The following is a 19,265-nucleotide window of genomic DNA, read 5'->3' on the forward strand; positions in this document are numbered from 1 at the left end:
AATTCACTTTACTTGGAGCTATCATTTGAGATAGAAATAAAAATAAAATCCAAAGACTTACCCATAAATCCCAGTTTAATTTGCAATTATCAAGAAAATACTGCATGTCTTACCATGGAGTGACCCACGATGAATACAGGCAGGTTGGGGTGACGGGATTTCATCAGGTCAATGTGCTGCAGGGAGTCTCTGATGTAAATCTGGAAGTCTTTGATGTTCATCCTGTCTCCTTCACTTTGACCATGGCCAACTGAGGAGGGAAAGAGCAAAGACCTGTGTGAGGAAATTGGTACTGCTACGATATTTCAGGGGTAGGGCTGCCCTTGAAGATTTTCCTAGTCGAATACCAGTCGAATTCTTCTTAGCGGGCTATTAAACATAACGCTTGAACAGTTGGAGCTGAGAGACAGAGAAAAAATAACACAAAGACTAAACAGAAAAGCAGACACATAACAGCACACCAATGAATACCATACTTAGAATTGCAAAGAAAATATTTAAAGGCATTTTTATGTCATTCCTTCTCCTTCATATTTTAAGGATTGACACTATACACTGAAACTATAAACTAGCAATATAAGAAAAGGTAGAGACACTATCTCTGGACAGCTTTCCTAAAGAGTTCATACACTCCAGATGGATTTAAAACAATTTTTAGCTTATCGTTATTTCCAATATTTTGTTGTATCACACGAAACACTGTTATGTTATGGTCCCAGTGAACGGGGAATACAGTACCGAGGTAATTTACAGAGTTTTTTGATGGACAGATAGCTTAACTTTTTGCTAAACCGCTAACTGCTGCTAACTGTATCTGTCTGAATCTGTAGTTAGTTAGCTCGGTTAGCCGTGCAAGTAGCTGAGTCAGCTAGCTCAGCCCTGGGGTGCCAAGAGCCAAACCCAGCAAGAAAGCCACCTTGGCACTCGTCAAACTGGCCTCTGTCGTTCCTGGAGGCTGTGTTTGGTCCCAGTCCAGCTGCCGTGTTCACACAGAGTGTGCATGACCCGGTGGGGGGCGTAACGCGGATTCAGCACTATTTGCTAGTGTAAGCGAAGTCCCTCCCTATCTTTGTGTTTTTACAGGAAACACGTTTCATGGGAAAATCAACTAAAAAAAATTTACATTAAAATCTTTACAATGTTATGAGAAAATCAATCAGTTCTTTGTTGTTTCAATAAATCAATACAATTTCTATTCGATTAAAAAAGTAAACCGTGTTATGGAAACAGTAAGGCCAGTAAAAATAAGCAAAGGGGCCAGTGAAACTCTGCTCTACTGTCGCTAAGGGCCAGTAGGGGAAAAAGTGTTACGTTGGACACTGCAAAGTCAATTGCAGCTCAACTGGACTTGGAAGGGGGGGCTGTGGCAGCACAACAGAGTCTGGGGACTAATGTAGCAGAGTCAGCAGAAAGCAACTCAACAATGACAGGTTAAGGAAGCTGCTCAACAGGGCCAGTGGATTGCTGATGTTTAGTAACAGGGGAATGCTGCAGTTCCGACCCAGAGATCTGCTGCAGCACAGGAGCCAAAGTCAATTGCAGCTTAGCAAGGACAGGATGGGGAAGCTGCTCAGCAAGGTCACAGAGTTGCATGTGGCTTGGCAGCAGGAACTGGAGTCAGACGAACCGTTGAGTGCATATGAGGTGCATGAGTCGGCTAGGCCGCTGACTGGACACGGGGAGTAGGAGTCAGCCGGGCCACTGAATAGACACACAAACAGGAGTTGGCTGAACTACAGATTGGAAACTAGTCAGGACAACATAGTCTCTGAATTGCTGGGCAGCTCCGTCTCTGTGACGTTGTGCAACTCTGTCTATGCGATGCCTGGCAGCTCCGTCTATAGAGACGGGCAGCTTCGTCTCTACAAAGCTGTTTAACGTAAATGTCCAAAATCCATTGACAAAAGAAACAACAATCATCCAAAATGACCGGCAGGTGAAGAATATGAATATAAAATCATAGACAACAAACAAACAGGCATGGGTTCTGGCAGATGTACAGGACACGAACGACACATGACATGAACGAAAATGATCTGGCAAAGAGTTAAAGGAAATGAAGACTATAAATACCAACACACACGCACACACACGCACACAAGCTGGTGGGGTGAACGAACAGATGAAACACATTAGGAATCATGCCAGACAACAAACAAAGCACGACAAGGACACCAGACACACAATTACCAAAATAAAATAGGAAATGGGCAAGACTCAAACTAAACACTGAGGCAGTAAAATTGATTGAAAAGTGAATTAAGGAGAAAAACACAATGTACAAAGATCCTACAGGATAATTTCCCCCAGAAAACAACTAGATTTTATTAAACTAGTAAGCCAAATAAAAGAGATGGGAAGAGTTCTTAGCTGGACTATTTTGTTTGGATTTGTCATGTGTTTCTTATTATGTCTGAGTTACTTTTACACATTTACTCATAAGACAATAGGCAATTAATCTTCTGATACCTTGGCAACTAAATTTAACTATTTGTCAATGATACTGTCTGATAAGAGCTAGGATAAATACCAATGCATGATGCACTATTGCAGCACAATGCAATGTCTGCTGGACGTTAACTAGCCTAAATGATTTGTTGCAACAAAGGCAAGGTGTCCCTAATTTAGGGTTAAACTAGACATAACAAGAGGCACGTCCCCCCCAGTCTTCCCACTGCCAAGTAAGGCCAATTCAAAAGAACGCGTCAAAATGACAAAGTAGCAGTTTTATTTGTCTTCAGAAATGAGCCATGTGTCACAGTCAGCGGCTCTGGGATTTTTCTGTGTTTTCCCTTGTTCCTCCTCGTCTGGTGTATAAGTGGAAGTGCGTGGCTTCATTCCAGGCACCTGGCGGAGCAGCACAGCTGATGACAATCACGTCTTCATCCACGTAGTTAAATACTCCTGGATTTCTACTGCTTGTCGCCAGATTGTTGCAAACCCTATGTGGTGCAGTGCTCTCGGTCTCTTATACTCCAGTGTCTACATACTAGTAGAAGCTATACTTCCCGTGACTTGTTCTAATGTGTTTTTTCCTGTGTACCAGCATTCTTGCGTACACCCCAGATATCGCCATGCTGTCTTCTTCATCACCGCTATCACTAGCTGAATCTCGCAAACAACCTGCCTGCCTGCCACCTAACCCCTGCCTTAACAACCAGTTCATCAACTTCACCTTTTGCAATAAGTCTGTTACTTTTACTACCACCTGTTGTGATCTGTGTCCGCTCTTGGGTCTGCCTACAATCGTCAGTAACACCACGCCCAAAATAATAAACAGAAGATCTCTAAACAGCCCTGAACTTTATTAACATAAAAACACAAATGTAAAGATGCAAAACTCTCACCTAGGATCCTACACAATAAAACAGGAGAAAAAACATTCCAAAACTAAAAGGGCTTCTCACTCTTACTTTACCCGTTACTGGGTGCTCAGTATTTACAGATTCCTACTTACAAAGATCAATCTATTTACAATGAGCCATCACTAAGGTCACTGAATCCGCATCACTGAGCCATACAAACAGCAGTTTCTCTACTTTCCCAAAACAAAACACAGAGCAAGAGGCTGACACACAGTTGGAAGTGGCAGAGTGAAGAGACATATTGTTGTCAGCTGGGGGTTAAAAGGTGTGCTGTTATCCATTGGACCAATCCCAATGGCAGCAATCAACTCGAATGGTCCAATCCCAGGTGCTCACTTGTTTACCATTATACACACACACACACACACACACGTAAAGAACAGAACTGTCATCCCAAGGCAAAATGACAGATATGATCCAAGGTCATAACAAAGGCGAGGCAACTTTATTTGTATAGCACAAATCATACACTAGTGGCCTGTACCTAGAAGCAGGGTAACTGGCTTATCCAGGTAACTTCAGGAGTAACTCTGTGACGTCAGGTGTAACTTCATGGTTAACCCGTACTACGAAAGGTGGATGTTACCCAAGGTCTGTTGCCATGGCAATTTACGCTGCATCTCTAAATTGCTCCGAGCATGTTTAGTTTGTACTGGCGACCTGTCCAGGGTGTACCCCGCCTTGCGCCCGATGTCAGCTGGGATTGGCTCCAGCCAGATTTCATTCTGATTTGTTCCTTCAGCTGAAATGAAGTTATTTACTTTATTTACGGACAGTTTCTTAGATGTAGCCCATCTGTAATAATTGAATTCAGTGTCTTCATATATTTAGATAGTCTGTTTTACGTGTACAAAAAATACGGAGCCAGGGTGAGGGTTAATATCCGATTTTACAAGAACAAAAATTGGAAATTCCCTGAAATTAAAGTCACAAAAAATCAACAATTACTCTGGTGTTTTCTTCTGAATACGACCAATCCACAGCAAACTCTCTAAGGTGCATGATAGTTATTGTGGGCTAAAATCACGGATTTTTCCTCAAATCCTAAATCCGATTGCTAATCTAGTCTAATAACTGCATGCATAATAGGCTACACGGCAGACTTGTGTGATGTTGCAGCCTTGCAAAGTTAAGTTTTTCTCATAAAGGTGTGACTATAATTTCAGAGAATATTAAAGTTGTTTACTTGTAGATTTATCTTGGAAAATAAATTTTGTCTTGGATTATTACCTCCTTTTTTCCCCCATTAGGCTACAGTTGTACCTTTTACATCTTAACCATATTACACATAAAAGAAGCCGATAAAAGCCCATAAAACACATAATACAGATTTGAACTACAACAAGAACATTGTGAAGATAATTACAAATTTCCTCAATCCGATGCCAACAAAACTCCCTGGCTTTGTCGGCCGCTGCTATATTAAATTTAGTCGTTAACTTGTCTTTACATTCATCATATCCTGACACTATCAACGTGCATTCTTCTGGAGAAATACGGAGCATGTGCCGTTGCGAAGAAACTCTGCCTGCACGGCCGAACACACCCCTTTTATGCGAAAGCGCACCAACTCCAAGTAAGTTAACACCGACTCAACTAACCAACATCTTATCCACTGTCGTAGTACAGTTTAACTCCAGTGTAGGCAGTCAGAGTTAGTTAAACCTGAGTTTGCCTGATAACCCTGAGTTAACTCTGAGTAGGTTGAACTCCCTTCGTACTACAGGACACACAGTCCAATGTACTTGACAGGGTACAAAAACAAACAAAATGTATATACATATCAAAGGTAAAATATTTACAAAAAGTTTTAAAAAGTGCAAAAGTATAGGCAATCAGTAGGCTAGAGATTAAAGTAAAATAAAATGACTCAGCCAGTAGGCTAGTCCCAGATGTGCCAAGGGTTCTCTTGTGTTTGTATGGTACAAGCTTATCAGAGATATATTTAACTGGTAGCAAGTGTAAGGATTTTAGAACTGGTGTAATGTGGTTGTATTTCCTAGTTTTCCTCAGGACCCTGGCAGTTGCTTTCTGGATGTTGGAGTTGCTTAAGAACCTTGTTTGAAAGCTCTGTGAATACACCATTGCAGGAATTCAATCTACAGGAAATAAATGTGTTTGAAAGCTTTCTCTAGGTCTTTCTTGGACAGTACTCCTTTGATTCTAGCAATGTCTTTTAGATGGTAGTAAGCAGACGAAGTGACGGATTTGATATGACAATTGAAAGTTAAATCTGAGTCCAGATAACGCCATGGTTTCTGGCTTGACTCTTAGTAATGAGAGACAGGGCGTTAAGGTTAGAGCCAATATTTTGTCTTTCTTTCTGTGATCCAAACGTATTTATCTCAGTCTTGTCTGTATTTAGTTGGAGAAATTTGCATCCATTTCTCAGCACCATCATCTAAAGGGATGACCATTACTGATGTTCTGTAATGTTTGGAATTTGAATTTGTCCATTTAGGCACTGTCCAAATACTAATGACGGTGCAGAATTACCACCAACAGGGCAGTGTTATAGAATGCACCTGAACCATGTCTAATGGTAGCAAGGTGTTTTTAAAATGTAATCATTATTTGCATCTACATTTATTGATAACATTTATAAAATTTATATAATCTAAAACTTAAGTTCATTCTGTCTCACCACTTCAGCTAAAACTGTAGTGATGTAGTATCAGATCATCCAAACCAATAAAGGGGTGTCTTGTTCCGGTGAAAGACTTCTGCAAAGGTCCATGTTACCTGTGTCTTCAGAGATCAATTAAATTCAAATCAGCTTTATTGGCATGAATGTATAACAACAGATCCTTATTCACTCCTCAACAGCCTTCATGATGGCAGACCGGTTCGATTTCCGGGTCAAGTGAGGATAAAAGAGTGAGGAACTGGGTGAGGGCGAGAGTGGGGCTGCTTGATTACAGCAAAAATCATAATCACGATTATTATGGTCAATATTAAGATCACAATTATTTTACATAATTACTCACTGACTTTAGAAACATAATGCATGTATTTAAAAAATGCAATGGATTCCCTTGAAATTTCATTCAAATGAAAACAAAAACTAAATGTCTTAATAATAATATAAAAATGTATATATATGATGTGTATTATAATGTCGTTTTAATTTTGCATTTAAAACGTGAGAAAGGCCTGTTTAAAATGCCACTATCATGCTTTTTGGCAGCTCCAAGCACCGGTACCATAACAGCACAAATAGACGAGCATTAAAATCCTTGCAGCAGCTAGCATGACAATGACGATGGCTCACTTGACTGCAGCGATCTGCACTAAACATACCACAGCTTGGCTGAGAGTTTAGGGTAGTATAATACACCACTGTAAAGAAAAGGGGTGCGCTGGATTTAACTTAAGTTATCCTTTATTGATCCCTGTCAGGAATTTTTTTAATTTAACCCATCCTAAGATGGGTTATTTATTTATTTTACACATTATTTATAATTGAGAATATCATTGCGAAACAGAATGCAGCAAAACAATCATTTTCTCAGTTAGTCTATCCAAAGCCAAAAGTGAACCAAAAAAATCTTTGCCCAGCCCTAGGAAAGCCCTAGGAAAGAGGAAGAAGAACAGGATAAAAAGGAAGAAGAAGAAAAAGAAACGAAATAAACAAAAAAGTGAGGAAGTGAAAAGAAGACACCAGTTGTGGAGAGAAAAGACAAAGGCATGAGGGAAGAACGAGTGAGAGGATGAGAGACAAAGACAAGAAGACAGAAGAGAAAGAAATGTGACTGGTAGATGAGAGGGTAGAGAGAGTGTATGCATTCATATTGTGTGTGTGTGTGTGTGTGTGTGTGTGTGTGTGTGTGTGTGTGTGTGTGTGTGTGTGTGTGTGTGTGTGTGTTCTCCTCATGCTTTCTGCAGCATTGGCTTAGAGGTGAGGCATGTTGCCATAGCAACCATTGAACCAATAACACCACTGATCTCCTAAACATTCACAATGTACAGCTCACACCTTCTGCTCTCACTCTATAATCTTAAGTGTGTGTGTGTGTGTGTGTGTATTTCTAACTACTGTATATGTGTGCACTGCAGTATACATAAGTATGTCTTCACAGTATATATTTTTCTCTGCTTTAATACTGAAGCAATCATCACAGCATGAAAATCCATGTCCAATAACATCAGCAGTGAGTGATGGAGCACTCCAAAATACAAAGATCGATGCACACTATATCCCCTCCCGCGCTGGATCAATCACCTCAGACTCCACTGAATACACATCTTTTGGTATAACACTCGATTAAACACACAAACACACAGAGTCAGATATTCACACGCGAGCACACCATTCAGACAACTGACACAAAAAGACACAAACACAGATCCAGTGCTGTATTACTGGACGAATCATCAAAAAAGTCCTCACATATGGATGCTTGGTCAAGACACCTTGGCGTCACTTTTAACACACTGGGCACCCCTTAAGGGTAATGTTCCAGTGCTACAAGCATAATATGTCAGGTCAATGTTAGGTGACGTAGTGTAAAGAGCTAAAAAGTCTGCATAGAGATGCGGTTGAGCTGGATTGGTGGGTCAAACAAACACGTACTTTCACCCAGGAAACAGGTTTTTAACTCAAGTTATGCTTTGTAAGCTACATCACGTATGTGATTAATGTAACTAACTAAAGTTACGTTACTATGTACAAACATACTTATTTTAACCCAAACCATGATCTCTTCCTAAACCTAATCAAGTAGTTGTGGTGCCTAAACCTAACCAAACCGGATGTAGCACATTTATTTTGGTTAACTTGAAATAGCACTAACGGGGTAGCCAGTGACACCAAGGGGTCTTGACCAAATGTCCATTTGTGACGAGTTGGGATTGACATGTTCTCCTGATATGAATATTTTTTTCAGATGTTCTTGGTAGTAAGTTAGTTGGATTTCAGAGTTGATTATAAGAAGAAGGAGGCAACTGATTTTACTGGCGAGAAAATCAGAGTAACAGTCATCATATTGTCTCATAGATGCATTAAGGTGTTACCATGGGTCAGGTAGTGATGATAACTCATATGGTAACAGAATTTAGGCAGCAACTAATGATTATTTTCATTATTGACATCTCTTTATTATTATTTTTTGATTAACTAATAATTTAAATTTTCTTAATCTCTAAATATTTAAAACAATTGTATGTATTAATGTATTTCTGAACAACTTTACCTCCTGCTGTGGGCACCCATAAGTGGAGGTTGATGAACAGATAATTGTTAAAGGGGCATTATGTAGTTTTCAGCAGACACTAGTGGTGCGTTTTTAAGATTGTAACCAGGTGTGTGCTCGTATACCTGCTCGCTTGAACTCATGAGCGAGCATAATCCAAAACACAACCGCTTTCATACAGAGATCCTGCAATAAAAGCAGAAACACCAGCATGGAGTCACTTAGACATATTCAGATTCTGTTACTTCAACCTTCTAAGCTCAGAAGCAGATCAACACCAGCTCCGTACCTTTCATTCAGCGCAGCGAGACACAGGCATATTGGCACAGTACTCCCGAAAAAAAGGCAGAGTAAGAGCGGCTATAGACAGGCAGGGGGACTGCTTCACACAACATGGTGGAAACTCAGTTAAACTCCCACTGCAACGTTACAGTAATGTTTTTATCAGCTTGAGGTTGAACTAATCCATGCTCGTTACACGATAACGTTACATTTACTGCATTTAGCCGATGTGCTACATCGTTGTTAGCTCGCCTGCTGCTTTCAGTAACTATCTTTACTATTTGTGTATCTTTCATCGGAGGCTCAGCAATGTCAGCACGGCTAAACGTGTTGGATGATAAGGAAACGGTTAGTGAGCTGGATTGAATATTATAATGAGATTGTGTCACACTAACAGTTAGACTGTAACTTTACTGTAGAGTTAGTGGATGGCTCTTCCTCTGTGTTGCTGTCGCTTTTTTTTTGCAGTACTGAATATTATGTGGGTCATGTTAGTTACAGCGACCGATCTAAATTGAACGTTCCGAAGCAAACAGCGGCAGGTCCGAGCTAATGTAGCGTTAGCTGGCTACCCTGCCTGCATCACCACAGGCTAGTAAACAAATCGCTCCACATTTGCTTTTTACCGTTACATAATTTTTGCAGGCTAAATCAACAATTGGACATAATACCAGTGGTACACAGGATAGTTATATATATGTGGAAAGCGATAATGTTACAACTTTGCACTGGATAATGTTAGTTACTGCTCCGCGTTAGCCGGCAAGCTAACGTGACTTTCTCTGTATTTCTCCAGCTTCTTTAATGTTCACTGTGTTTTTACTCGACATCATCTGAATCTGTTTGGTCTGATGGTAAGGTGACCAGATTTCTGACACGAAAATCGGAGACATTTCTGGTTTGGTGGTCAGTATGTTATTATGAAATAAAAAAGGGGGACGATTTCGGTTTTTATAATCTGTCAAATATAACTCTGAATGAAATCAAGTCATTTTGAGGCAGAAACTACCTTTCAGTCAATCAGTAGAGGCTGCAATTACTTTCTGGCAAGTAGAATAATGCAATCTGTGTGTGGGTGTGTGTGTGTGTGTGTGTGTGTGTGTGTGTGTTTGGCCATTTAAAGGTATTTCAACAGGTAAAAAGGACTGGATTGGTTGGTACACAGCTAGTTAAATAATGTAGAGTCATAAGGATAATTGCAAAAGAGGTCTTGTCTTTATTTTATATATAACTCAGCAGTAATTCATATTAATAAGTGTTGTGGTGGCAGCCCGGCTGACGGTAAGTGTCTTGTTTATTCCTCCTTTTCTTGCTTGTGATTCTGTTTTCCCCTGGTATTGTGTTTTCCTGTACTCTGCCTGCCTCCCTGTGTCTCCTCCCCTACGTGTGCTCTCCCTCTCTCTCTCCCTCCGCTCCTGAGCCCAGCCAATGACCCGCACCTGCGCCTCGTCAGCCACCTCCTCTGCCTGCCACACCTGACAGCAATCAGCCTCATCTCTGACAGTACTTCTACCCTGGTTCTCCAGTCAACCTCTGCTTGATTGTCGTTGCTCCTTACCCGGTGCCACTTCACCACTCAAGCTCTGAGTATTCTGTGTCATTTCTGTTTCCCTGTACTCTGTTTTCCCTCTGTCCGTCTCCCCTCCAGGTTCAATCACCTCCGTTCCGTCAGCTGGGCTCGCCACCCTGCCCTCTCCCCTCTCCCACCTCTTCCATGGCGTCCTCCCGGCTCCTCCCCATGCCTCCTTACTTCCTCGGTCCCCAGTGCCCCTGGCTCCCTTGTCTCAGTCTCCTTGGTTCCCCGTGCCCGTGTTTCCCCGGCGTCCGCCTCTCCCTCAACCCTTTTTCCCCCTTCAATAAAGCCTGTTCATCCAGTTGAGTCTGTTTCAGTCAAGTTTGTTTGATCCAGTTAAAAGCAGCTGCAGTCGTAAAGAGACTGGGTGATACAGCTTTAACATTTTGCGCGTGCTCTGGCGGACAGCAATCAGTTTTCAGCGATCACTTTTCGGCACGACACCTGTACGTTCTGCTGTCTTTCTGGCCACTTAAAATCTGGTTTACCTTATACAGTCTATGACACACAGTTTAAAAACGTGCGCAGAGCTGAATCCAACCCCGTGTCCTCACATTAAAAGCAGAATAGTGGCTGATGCAAGCAACAAAGAAAAGGCCTGTGCTTCATTTCTAAGTGAGTTTTGAGCCCATTGACATTAAGGCACTGATAATTTGATTTATTAATAATTAATTTCATTGAAACTACATATAGCCCCTTTTAAAAATAGTAAGTTATAATAATATAAAATATTATATAAACAAATACTGTTTTACAAAATTTTAAAAGGTCTTTATAGATACATCTACATTATACTTTGTTATAAACCATTTATTAAATGTTTGTATACTGCTTATGAATGCTAAATAGTGGGACTTTTTATTAGAGAGACTGAACCCAGAAAATGTTTGCCATTTTTGCTTGTGATGTATTAAACATTTGAGTTTGGTATTTTGGAAACTCCAGTCTGTGCAAGGGATGCTGGGCTATCCTGTGAACTGTGGAAACACATGTTAAGTAACCCCGCCATGTAGAACCGTCTCCCTTGTCTTATGGTATATACCACAATAAATTTATTAAATTAATCGATTACAAAATTGTAGATTAATTAACTGTAGTTTGACTTATTGATTAATCAATTAATTGTTTTGGGTTCTAAAAAGATGCTTTAGACTAATTAACCCTAAAAGAAAAAGCTGCACCAGTTGTGAGACGATGTGTTAAGTACTTGCTGTTTGTAGTGGTACAGATAATGGCTGTTTCATGGTGTGCAATTGATCACTTCTACCTAGCTGACATTTAATGTTTGAAATAAACACACATGTTTTTCCTGATAATGACCTTTAAAGGGAAGCTACTCAAATTGTGTTAATGTTCTATAAAAAGGTACTGAGAAAACAAACATGATTAGGCTGTTCCTGTCTACTGCTCTGTTATCTGTAGACAGGAACAATAAGTGATATGCATACATTTGTGCATCCACATTCCACAAAAGGCTAAATGATTTGTGTGTCAGCTATACATTTTGTATTTTGCTCTTAAATTTTTAGTTTAACCAGCCATTATGCCAAAATTTGGAGGTTGTTCTCTGGTAAATAGATGCAGTGTGTGCCAGATGGAGGAAACCTCAAGTCTGTGTAGGCTGAGAATAAAAAGACTTAAAAGTCCTATAAATAGAAGGAAATGCATGAGAGACTGCTGAACTCTATCAGGAGCTGCACAAGATGGTTGTGGGTGTGAGTATAAATGGTAAATGGACTGTATGGACTGCAGAATGCTGAGGAATGAACCACCGACTTCCTGATTAGCGGACCACCCACTCTACCATCACAGCAGCCTCATGTGTGTGCATGTGAGAGAGAGAGAGAGACGTGTCTACAGGGACTTGTTCCAGTAACATTTTATTGCAAGTCACTGAACAACCTGCTGCTGTGTGAGCAGCCTCAGTAACCCTAATGATTCACTCTATCCTTTTTATTATCTCTGCCAGCTCTTTGAGATTTCTACTCCTAGTTTTTTCCACACTTACAACTGAGACTATTTCTTTGTCTTTTCATCAGGTGTCTCTAGCTGCTGTTTGTCTCTGGAAGAGTTTACTGAACACACATGCTGCTGTTGTACGGCAAGGCTCTGCTGCACAGTCAACTGAATTCACATTTTCCTCTAAGACCTGCTCAGTACAACCCCATAGTACAGCTGAGCTGGGTAAGAAACTGCCTTACGAGCACCTTGGTGGTAGTATTGAAAGATTGTGGTGGTCCTGATTCCCCAGGCCTCAGGAGAAAGGTGACTGAGGCCCAATTCCCAACATAATAAATGAAAATAAAATATCCCCTTGGAGAAAGTATTTTAATGAAAAAATCTCTTCAATGAAGGTAAAAGAGTAAAACGAACAATTAAAATAGCAGCAAATACCTACAGACTGCCACAAGATGACATTACCTAATTACTTTTTATTACTGAGCTAAAACTTCTTTATCTTTACCTTTCTGTTTCTAGCTAATCCTTCTTTTTGAATTTGATGTTGTTGGGAAATAGTGAGCAGGTTTTGTTAATTACTGATAAACAGACCTTGTGCAACCTGAGAAACATTTTTACACAAAATCTTGACTAAAGGTCTACAGCCATGCTGGAGGCTCTTTGAGGCTGTACTAATTCTTTTAGCTAAATGATAATATCATGCTAAATGCTAACATGCTTACATGCTCACAATGCCCAAATTAACATGCTGATGTTTAGCAGATGGGCTTAAATCTTGCATGTTAATTATTACTAAACACAGAGCACAGCTGATGCTGATAGGAATAATTTGATTGTCAAACCAATGATGAATTAAAATCAAGGGATCACCAAAGTCAGCAGGATTCAGTCTCTGGGGAACAAATATCTATACCAAATCACATGGCAATCCATCCAATATTCGTAGAGATTTCAGTCTGGATATATGTTCATTGTGATCATTTAAATATAAACCTGTACTGAAATCAGTGGATGCACAGACGGTAGAAATGATCCTTTTTGTTGTGTTTTGGAATTATACTAACTTTCAGCTTCCCACTTAGATTTTTCTTCATTGCCCTCCACTGAAGGTGGATCTCTATCACTTGCTTCTGGATGTATCTAACAGATCTTGGGCTGAGTCTGCTGTGTGAGCCCATTGAGACACTGCATGATATTGCAGCTTACAAAGAATCTTGAGTTTCATTGAATAAGATGCTAAACCTTTACCTACAATAGGTTATTCACTCTGGCAAAGACAGTTAAAATCCTAATCCACAGAACCAGACAGACCAGTCACCACTGTGTGACTGGTCTGTCTGGTACAGCCAGTGCTGAGAGGTCAGCACGACAGTTTCACTGAAACTGGAGTAGTTTCATGCACACTTGGCAAACCAACACTTGTGAAGTTTTCCATGACAATGCACTAAAAGCACACCACCTACACACTTACAATCACACACACGCACACGCGCACACACACACACACACACACACAAAGAGTCACTGAGGCTGAACAATAAGACCAATGTACCACCAATTAATTTTCCCTAACAGGCTTCGTTCACTTAAAAAAGAACAAGGACTGTTATCAGACAGAGAGGGGGAAGATGAGACAGTAACCGTGAGTGTAGGTGTAAATGTATGCATGCATTAATGTAATGTGTGTGTTTGTGACTCACTGTGGTCGTGTGCAAATACCAGCAGGGACAGTTCCTTTAGTCTCTGTGCAATCTCATCGTACGGCCCGCAGTGCTCCCCAGCTCCATGGGCAATAAACACCAGAGCCCTGAGAGGAGGAAGAGGAGAGGGAAATGTTAATTCAAGTGTACACAAATATAGACCTACACTTGTCCTCCTATTTTCTCTTTATCTCTCACACACAGAGTCAAACAAACAACAAATCATTAAATATTTTTCTCAACGGGAAAATTATTATTATTTTTGCCTCAGTACAGGACTTTATTGATCGAGACATGAAGGGGAGGGGAGCAGTGAGATGGAGGGACTGATGGGATGTATGGGATAAATATCCTGCCATGTTTCAAAACTGAAAATAAAGTTCTTAAAGGCTGAAACTAAGTGTTCACTCAATCTTACGAAAACTAAACTAAGATTTGCAGGCTGCAAACATTATGTTTTTGAGTTTTCCTTCTTCAGAACTGCAGGTTCTTTTTATGTGTTTCAAATTTGTCACTGTTCTCCCAGTGAATTTGTTTGTTTTCCAGGTTTGAAACCTTGAAAATGGTGATCTGAAAACAGGTGTGCAAATATGTGAAAAGTTTTAAAACTGAAAAAATTGAGGTTCAAAATAGCCAAACTTTATTACATTACACTCGCACTCGTATTGCAGACTGTTTTCACTTTGCAGAGATACGGCCACACAGTTGCAAGCTTGCAACTCACGTGATTTGTGGCTGTGTTGTCACGCAGCTCTTCTCTGAAACTCGAAAATGAAGCTTTGCAACTGACGAGTCAGGGTATTCTGCTCTTGGCCAATACTTGGCTGTCTGCTGAAGTAAAGTCCAATCACAAGTCGTATTTACTGGATAGAGGGATTGACAGGATACGTTTTCAGGAAACACGGCTCCCTGGATGGGCTAATTGTCTCCATCCAAGCGGTGCATGGATGTGGAAAGAAATCTGCAACGGGTAGAAGCTCCGGGCGGTTTGTTCATCAGCGCGATGTCACCCATGGTTTTGTGTTGGGAGATGCAGTAACTGAATCAGCGGTGAGTAAGACATAGAAAATAATACATGTAAATCGTTATGCTATGAGGAGAGGAGAAGTCCGCTAGCTGATAGGCTAATTTATGCTGTGTAAAATGCAATATAGGCTTAAACTATAAATGGAGACTATCAACCAGACAAATTCTTGACAGTTATTAAGCCAAAATGTATGCTTTTGTTAAACATCATTCTTATTAAACCATGTTCTTTGTGTGGTAGTGGAGTCAATTAAAAGTTAACTTTACTGCACTTAACCAGTAAAAACTAGCTGTGTTTTCATCCTGAAGTTCATTGTTAATGTCTACAGTGAACAGTGATAACAGATGGTTGCCATTCATCAGTTCACCCTCAAAGACACCTTTGGATGTAAAGGCAACTACTTTAGCATTTATCACTAACATTAACTAAACTGACTCACAATCATCTGATTCAGCTGTCAAATTCTTTTTGGTGTAGCAAATCCAGACTAAAGAACAATGGCACTGGGGCTGATAATGTACAATGAATAAAACTACTTACATTTCAACAAATACAGCTGTTTGTTACAGAGTACTTGTACTTCTGTTGCACTCTTAAACACAGAACAAACACCACTGGGCAAGTAAGAGTTTGCAGCAGTGAGGTATTACTTTACTCTATTTTCTTACTCTTGATGTGCTGTCTCTTTGCACTTTACTGAGCACTCTACTAGAATCAGCTGAGCTCAAACAACTGGGTGTGTGTCCCACCCACTGAAACCAACCTTTTGTCTTGGTAATTTGGAGGGTGGTCTCAGCTGGGTGCAATCAGTCTGGGAGGGGGGTGGGACTGGGCTCTTAATTTCCAACAAATGGAAATTCACACGGTTGCTACCGCCAGATGAGGCATGTTGCCACATTTGGCGACATCCTTGTGAAGATTAATTTTTCTGGCACACAACACAAGAAACAGAGGGCAGTAGGGGAGGGACAGCAGGTTACTAAGATCCAATACTTCTCTGGCTTCGGGAACATTCCCGACCACATTCAAAAGGTCTCAGGTTAAACCCTTGCTCAAAAAGCCCTCCCTCAATCCTACTCAAGTTGAGAACTATCGGCCAGATTCACTTCTACCATTTTTATGCAAAGTTATCAAATGGGCAGTCTTCAAACAGGTCTCAATTCTTCTCACGGAATGACCTCCTGGATCCATATCAGTCTGATTTTAAGAGCTCCTGGGTCTGCACCCATCTACCTTAACTCCATAATAGTTTGGCTCTGCCATCTCTACACACAAAGCAATCCCAGTCATGTCTGTTCTCATCTGTAACACCACAGTGGTGGAACAAGCTCCACATGCCAACAGAGCAGGGGCGTCCCTCTCTAACTTCAGGAAAGGAAACTTCTTGAAAACTTCTCTTCCGAGAACACTTTCTCTTATAACACCTCTAACATGCACTTCCTGTGCTCTTCTTCTTCTATCCCCTTACAATTATCATGTATTGACATGTATTTTTGTTAACTCTTACTTCTTTCCCTAGGTATTTACCCCATTGATGCGACATGTGCTATTAGCTCAGTCGTCTAGCCGTTACAATTTGGCTCTTGTCAAAACCAATAAAATCTTTACACTTGCCCATTTTCCTGATTCTAACCATCAACTTTGAGGACAAAATGTTCACTCGCTGCCTAATATATGGTGCCATGGTAACGAGATAATCAGTGTTATTCACATCACCTGTCAGTGGTCATAATGTTGTGGCTGATTGGTGTATATTCGCACATCATTGCTTTGACTGTGTGTGTGTGTGTGTGTGTGTGTGTGTGTGTGTGTGTTCATGTGTGAGAGACAGAGATTAAGAGGCAGGATGACAGAAATTGAGAAATTCCATCTATCAATACCATACAATTTAAAGAACTTATAACGATGATAACAATAAATTAAGAATAATCCTAGGAGGAGGACATACAGCAAACCTTGCCGCCAAGTATGTGTCCCTGTGTCTCAGCCTGAGGGACAGCGAGGGACTCTTGCACCATGGTAACATTGTTTTAAGAGGTCATATTATGCTTTTTGGCTTTTCCCCTCTCCTTTTATTGAGTTATATACTTTTATACCAAAGTCCAGCCCAAAGGGAGTTCCCATCTCCCACAAAAAACTCTGCGCTGAACTGCCTGAAAACCGCTCGTTTGTTGTCCAGCCTTTTATCTCTGATCTTTGTGACATACCAGCAAAACATGTCATAATAATCGCCTATGGCTAGTCAGACACACCCTCAAAAACACAGGTGGAAAAACACACTGAGCTGCAGCACACAGTGACATCCGCCTGTTGCCTCCTCTCTACCTACCAGACACTCAATGTACGTAAAGTTGGTACTGTGATGTAGAGACAGAGCTCAGTTAAAACTTTATGGATAAAGATACTTTTGTTACAGATTAATAACTCACCACTCTGAAACTATTGCTCCAGTCCATGTTGCTAAACTGGTAAGGGGATATACAGCTGAACCAAAGCCTTGTTTACCGGCTTCTCGCTGACCCGACCTTCTCTGCTTCTGATTGGCTAGTGGTCCTTAACTAGGAACTGCGCATGTGCAAAGCCCAACAAAGATCATGTAGAGGCAAGATGTATCATTCCATAGCTAATAGTGTGTTTTTTTTAATAAATGAAAACATGTAAACCTGTTCTGGTACTGTTCTGAACCTGAAAATTAGCATAATATGACCTCTTTAAATGAAACATTCATGCCAATAAAGCGCACTGAACTGAACTGAACTAGAAAAAAGATAAGAATGTTTTCAGGGATAACAGTTATCATCCATCTGTCTGTCTCTCTGCCTCAACAAACCCTGACTGCCCGACTCAAAAGAGACACTGAGTAAAATACAATGTGACCCATTGATACACAGAAAACAGCTTTGACACTCCTGCTCTCTTTTTATGGAACATTCATATTACAAACTATGGAAACTATGGTTTGGTTTTCTGAGAGTAATGGAGACTTTATTTCTTCAGAACAACACATTCAATGGCTTAGTTTCCATCCAAGTGTTTTTTAAAGTGATTTATGATGTTTTCACTCAATAAGGCTGCATGAAAATGAACACAGATCAGTTTTCCTGCTGGTTTGAAGCAGAACCACTTTGTTGTTGAGGAAAGAATAAAATTTTTCACATAGTTGACATGGTGACTCATTTTATTTGCATTTTTAATTATATTTTAAATAATAATGTATCAAATGACAATGTGAAAATAATGTGATGTTGTGAAAGGGGTTGCTCGTAATGATGAACCTACAGACAATTATCACACACATCTGTTGCTGCCCTCGGCTTTATGAAGGTTTACAGTAAGTTTCAGCTCATTGTTTAGCTGCCAACCTGTAGCTTTACTGTTCTGGTTCGCTCTCACTGCTCTCATTGTTTTCAGCCACAGCAGGCAGCTGTTTTCAGAAAAAAAACTCTATGAACACATTGTACACTACCTGCTCAGCACTAAACAACAGACATACAAAGTTGGTGGAGCCAAAAAGCCAGATATGTCTCTAAGAAGTTACCTAGAGAAAACAGAGCTAAAAGAGTGACTATTGAAGTTACATTTGCCAGGCAGATAGAAAACACGACTTCAAAATAATGATAATGTTACTCCATATTTGTTGGGTAGATAAATAAGCAACTGTTTGCCATTTCAACTTAAAAGGTGATGATGATATGTCAGTGTTGTGTTCACAACTTGACTGCCTCCAAGTTGCCAAACAAAATCAGCAATTCAGATAAATAATATCATTTTTGGAATGTTATATACTGTGTCCATTGCAGGTCAGTCTGACTATCTGTGATCATGCTATTTTGGTCAATACAGTACTATGATAAGGATTTTTATCAGTAGGGTAAGATACAAATGTATTGATCCCCCAGAGGGGAACTGCACATGTTACAGCATTATAAGTTACAGCCTAAAGAGGTGGGAAACAGATACACAACAAAATAAGAAATTAAGAAGTTAATCAAATCACAGTTAAAAGCTAGTTATATGCATTACATTTCCTAGGCCATAGCTGTGCGCATTGTACAGGTAGCGTATGTGCAGTGGATATTTAGCAGTGGAGCGACTCTTTCCCTAAGCAGCAGCACTGCTGAGAAGCCTGTTAGAGCTTCAATCAGCAGCAGCAGATAATTAGCCCAA

General features: G+C 40.4%; 1 protein-coding gene across 2 annotated transcripts in view; it reads right to left on the bottom strand.

Annotated features, from left to right (window-relative positions):
- The window catches only part of mgll (monoglyceride lipase), a 55,222-nt gene that overhangs the window by 20,397 nt on the left and 15,560 nt on the right, over positions 1 to 19,265 (bottom strand). For both annotated transcript variants that reach the window (XM_038723003.1, XM_038723002.1), the window contains 2 exons: positions 14,072 to 14,178; positions 114 to 250 (listed from right to left, as the gene is read on the bottom strand). In XM_038723003.1, coding sequence (XP_038578931.1) covers positions 114 to 250; positions 14,072 to 14,178 — 244 coding nt within the window. The remainder of the gene's footprint in view (positions 1 to 113; positions 251 to 14,071; positions 14,179 to 19,265) is intronic.

This window comes from Micropterus salmoides, unplaced genomic scaffold (assembly GCF_014851395.1).
Source record: "Micropterus salmoides isolate LMB-PRFRI ecotype aquatic unplaced genomic scaffold, ASM1485139v1 Ms_hic_scaffold_16, whole genome shotgun sequence".
In the NCBI taxonomy this organism is placed as follows: Eukaryota; Metazoa; Chordata; class Actinopteri; order Centrarchiformes; family Centrarchidae; genus Micropterus; species Micropterus salmoides.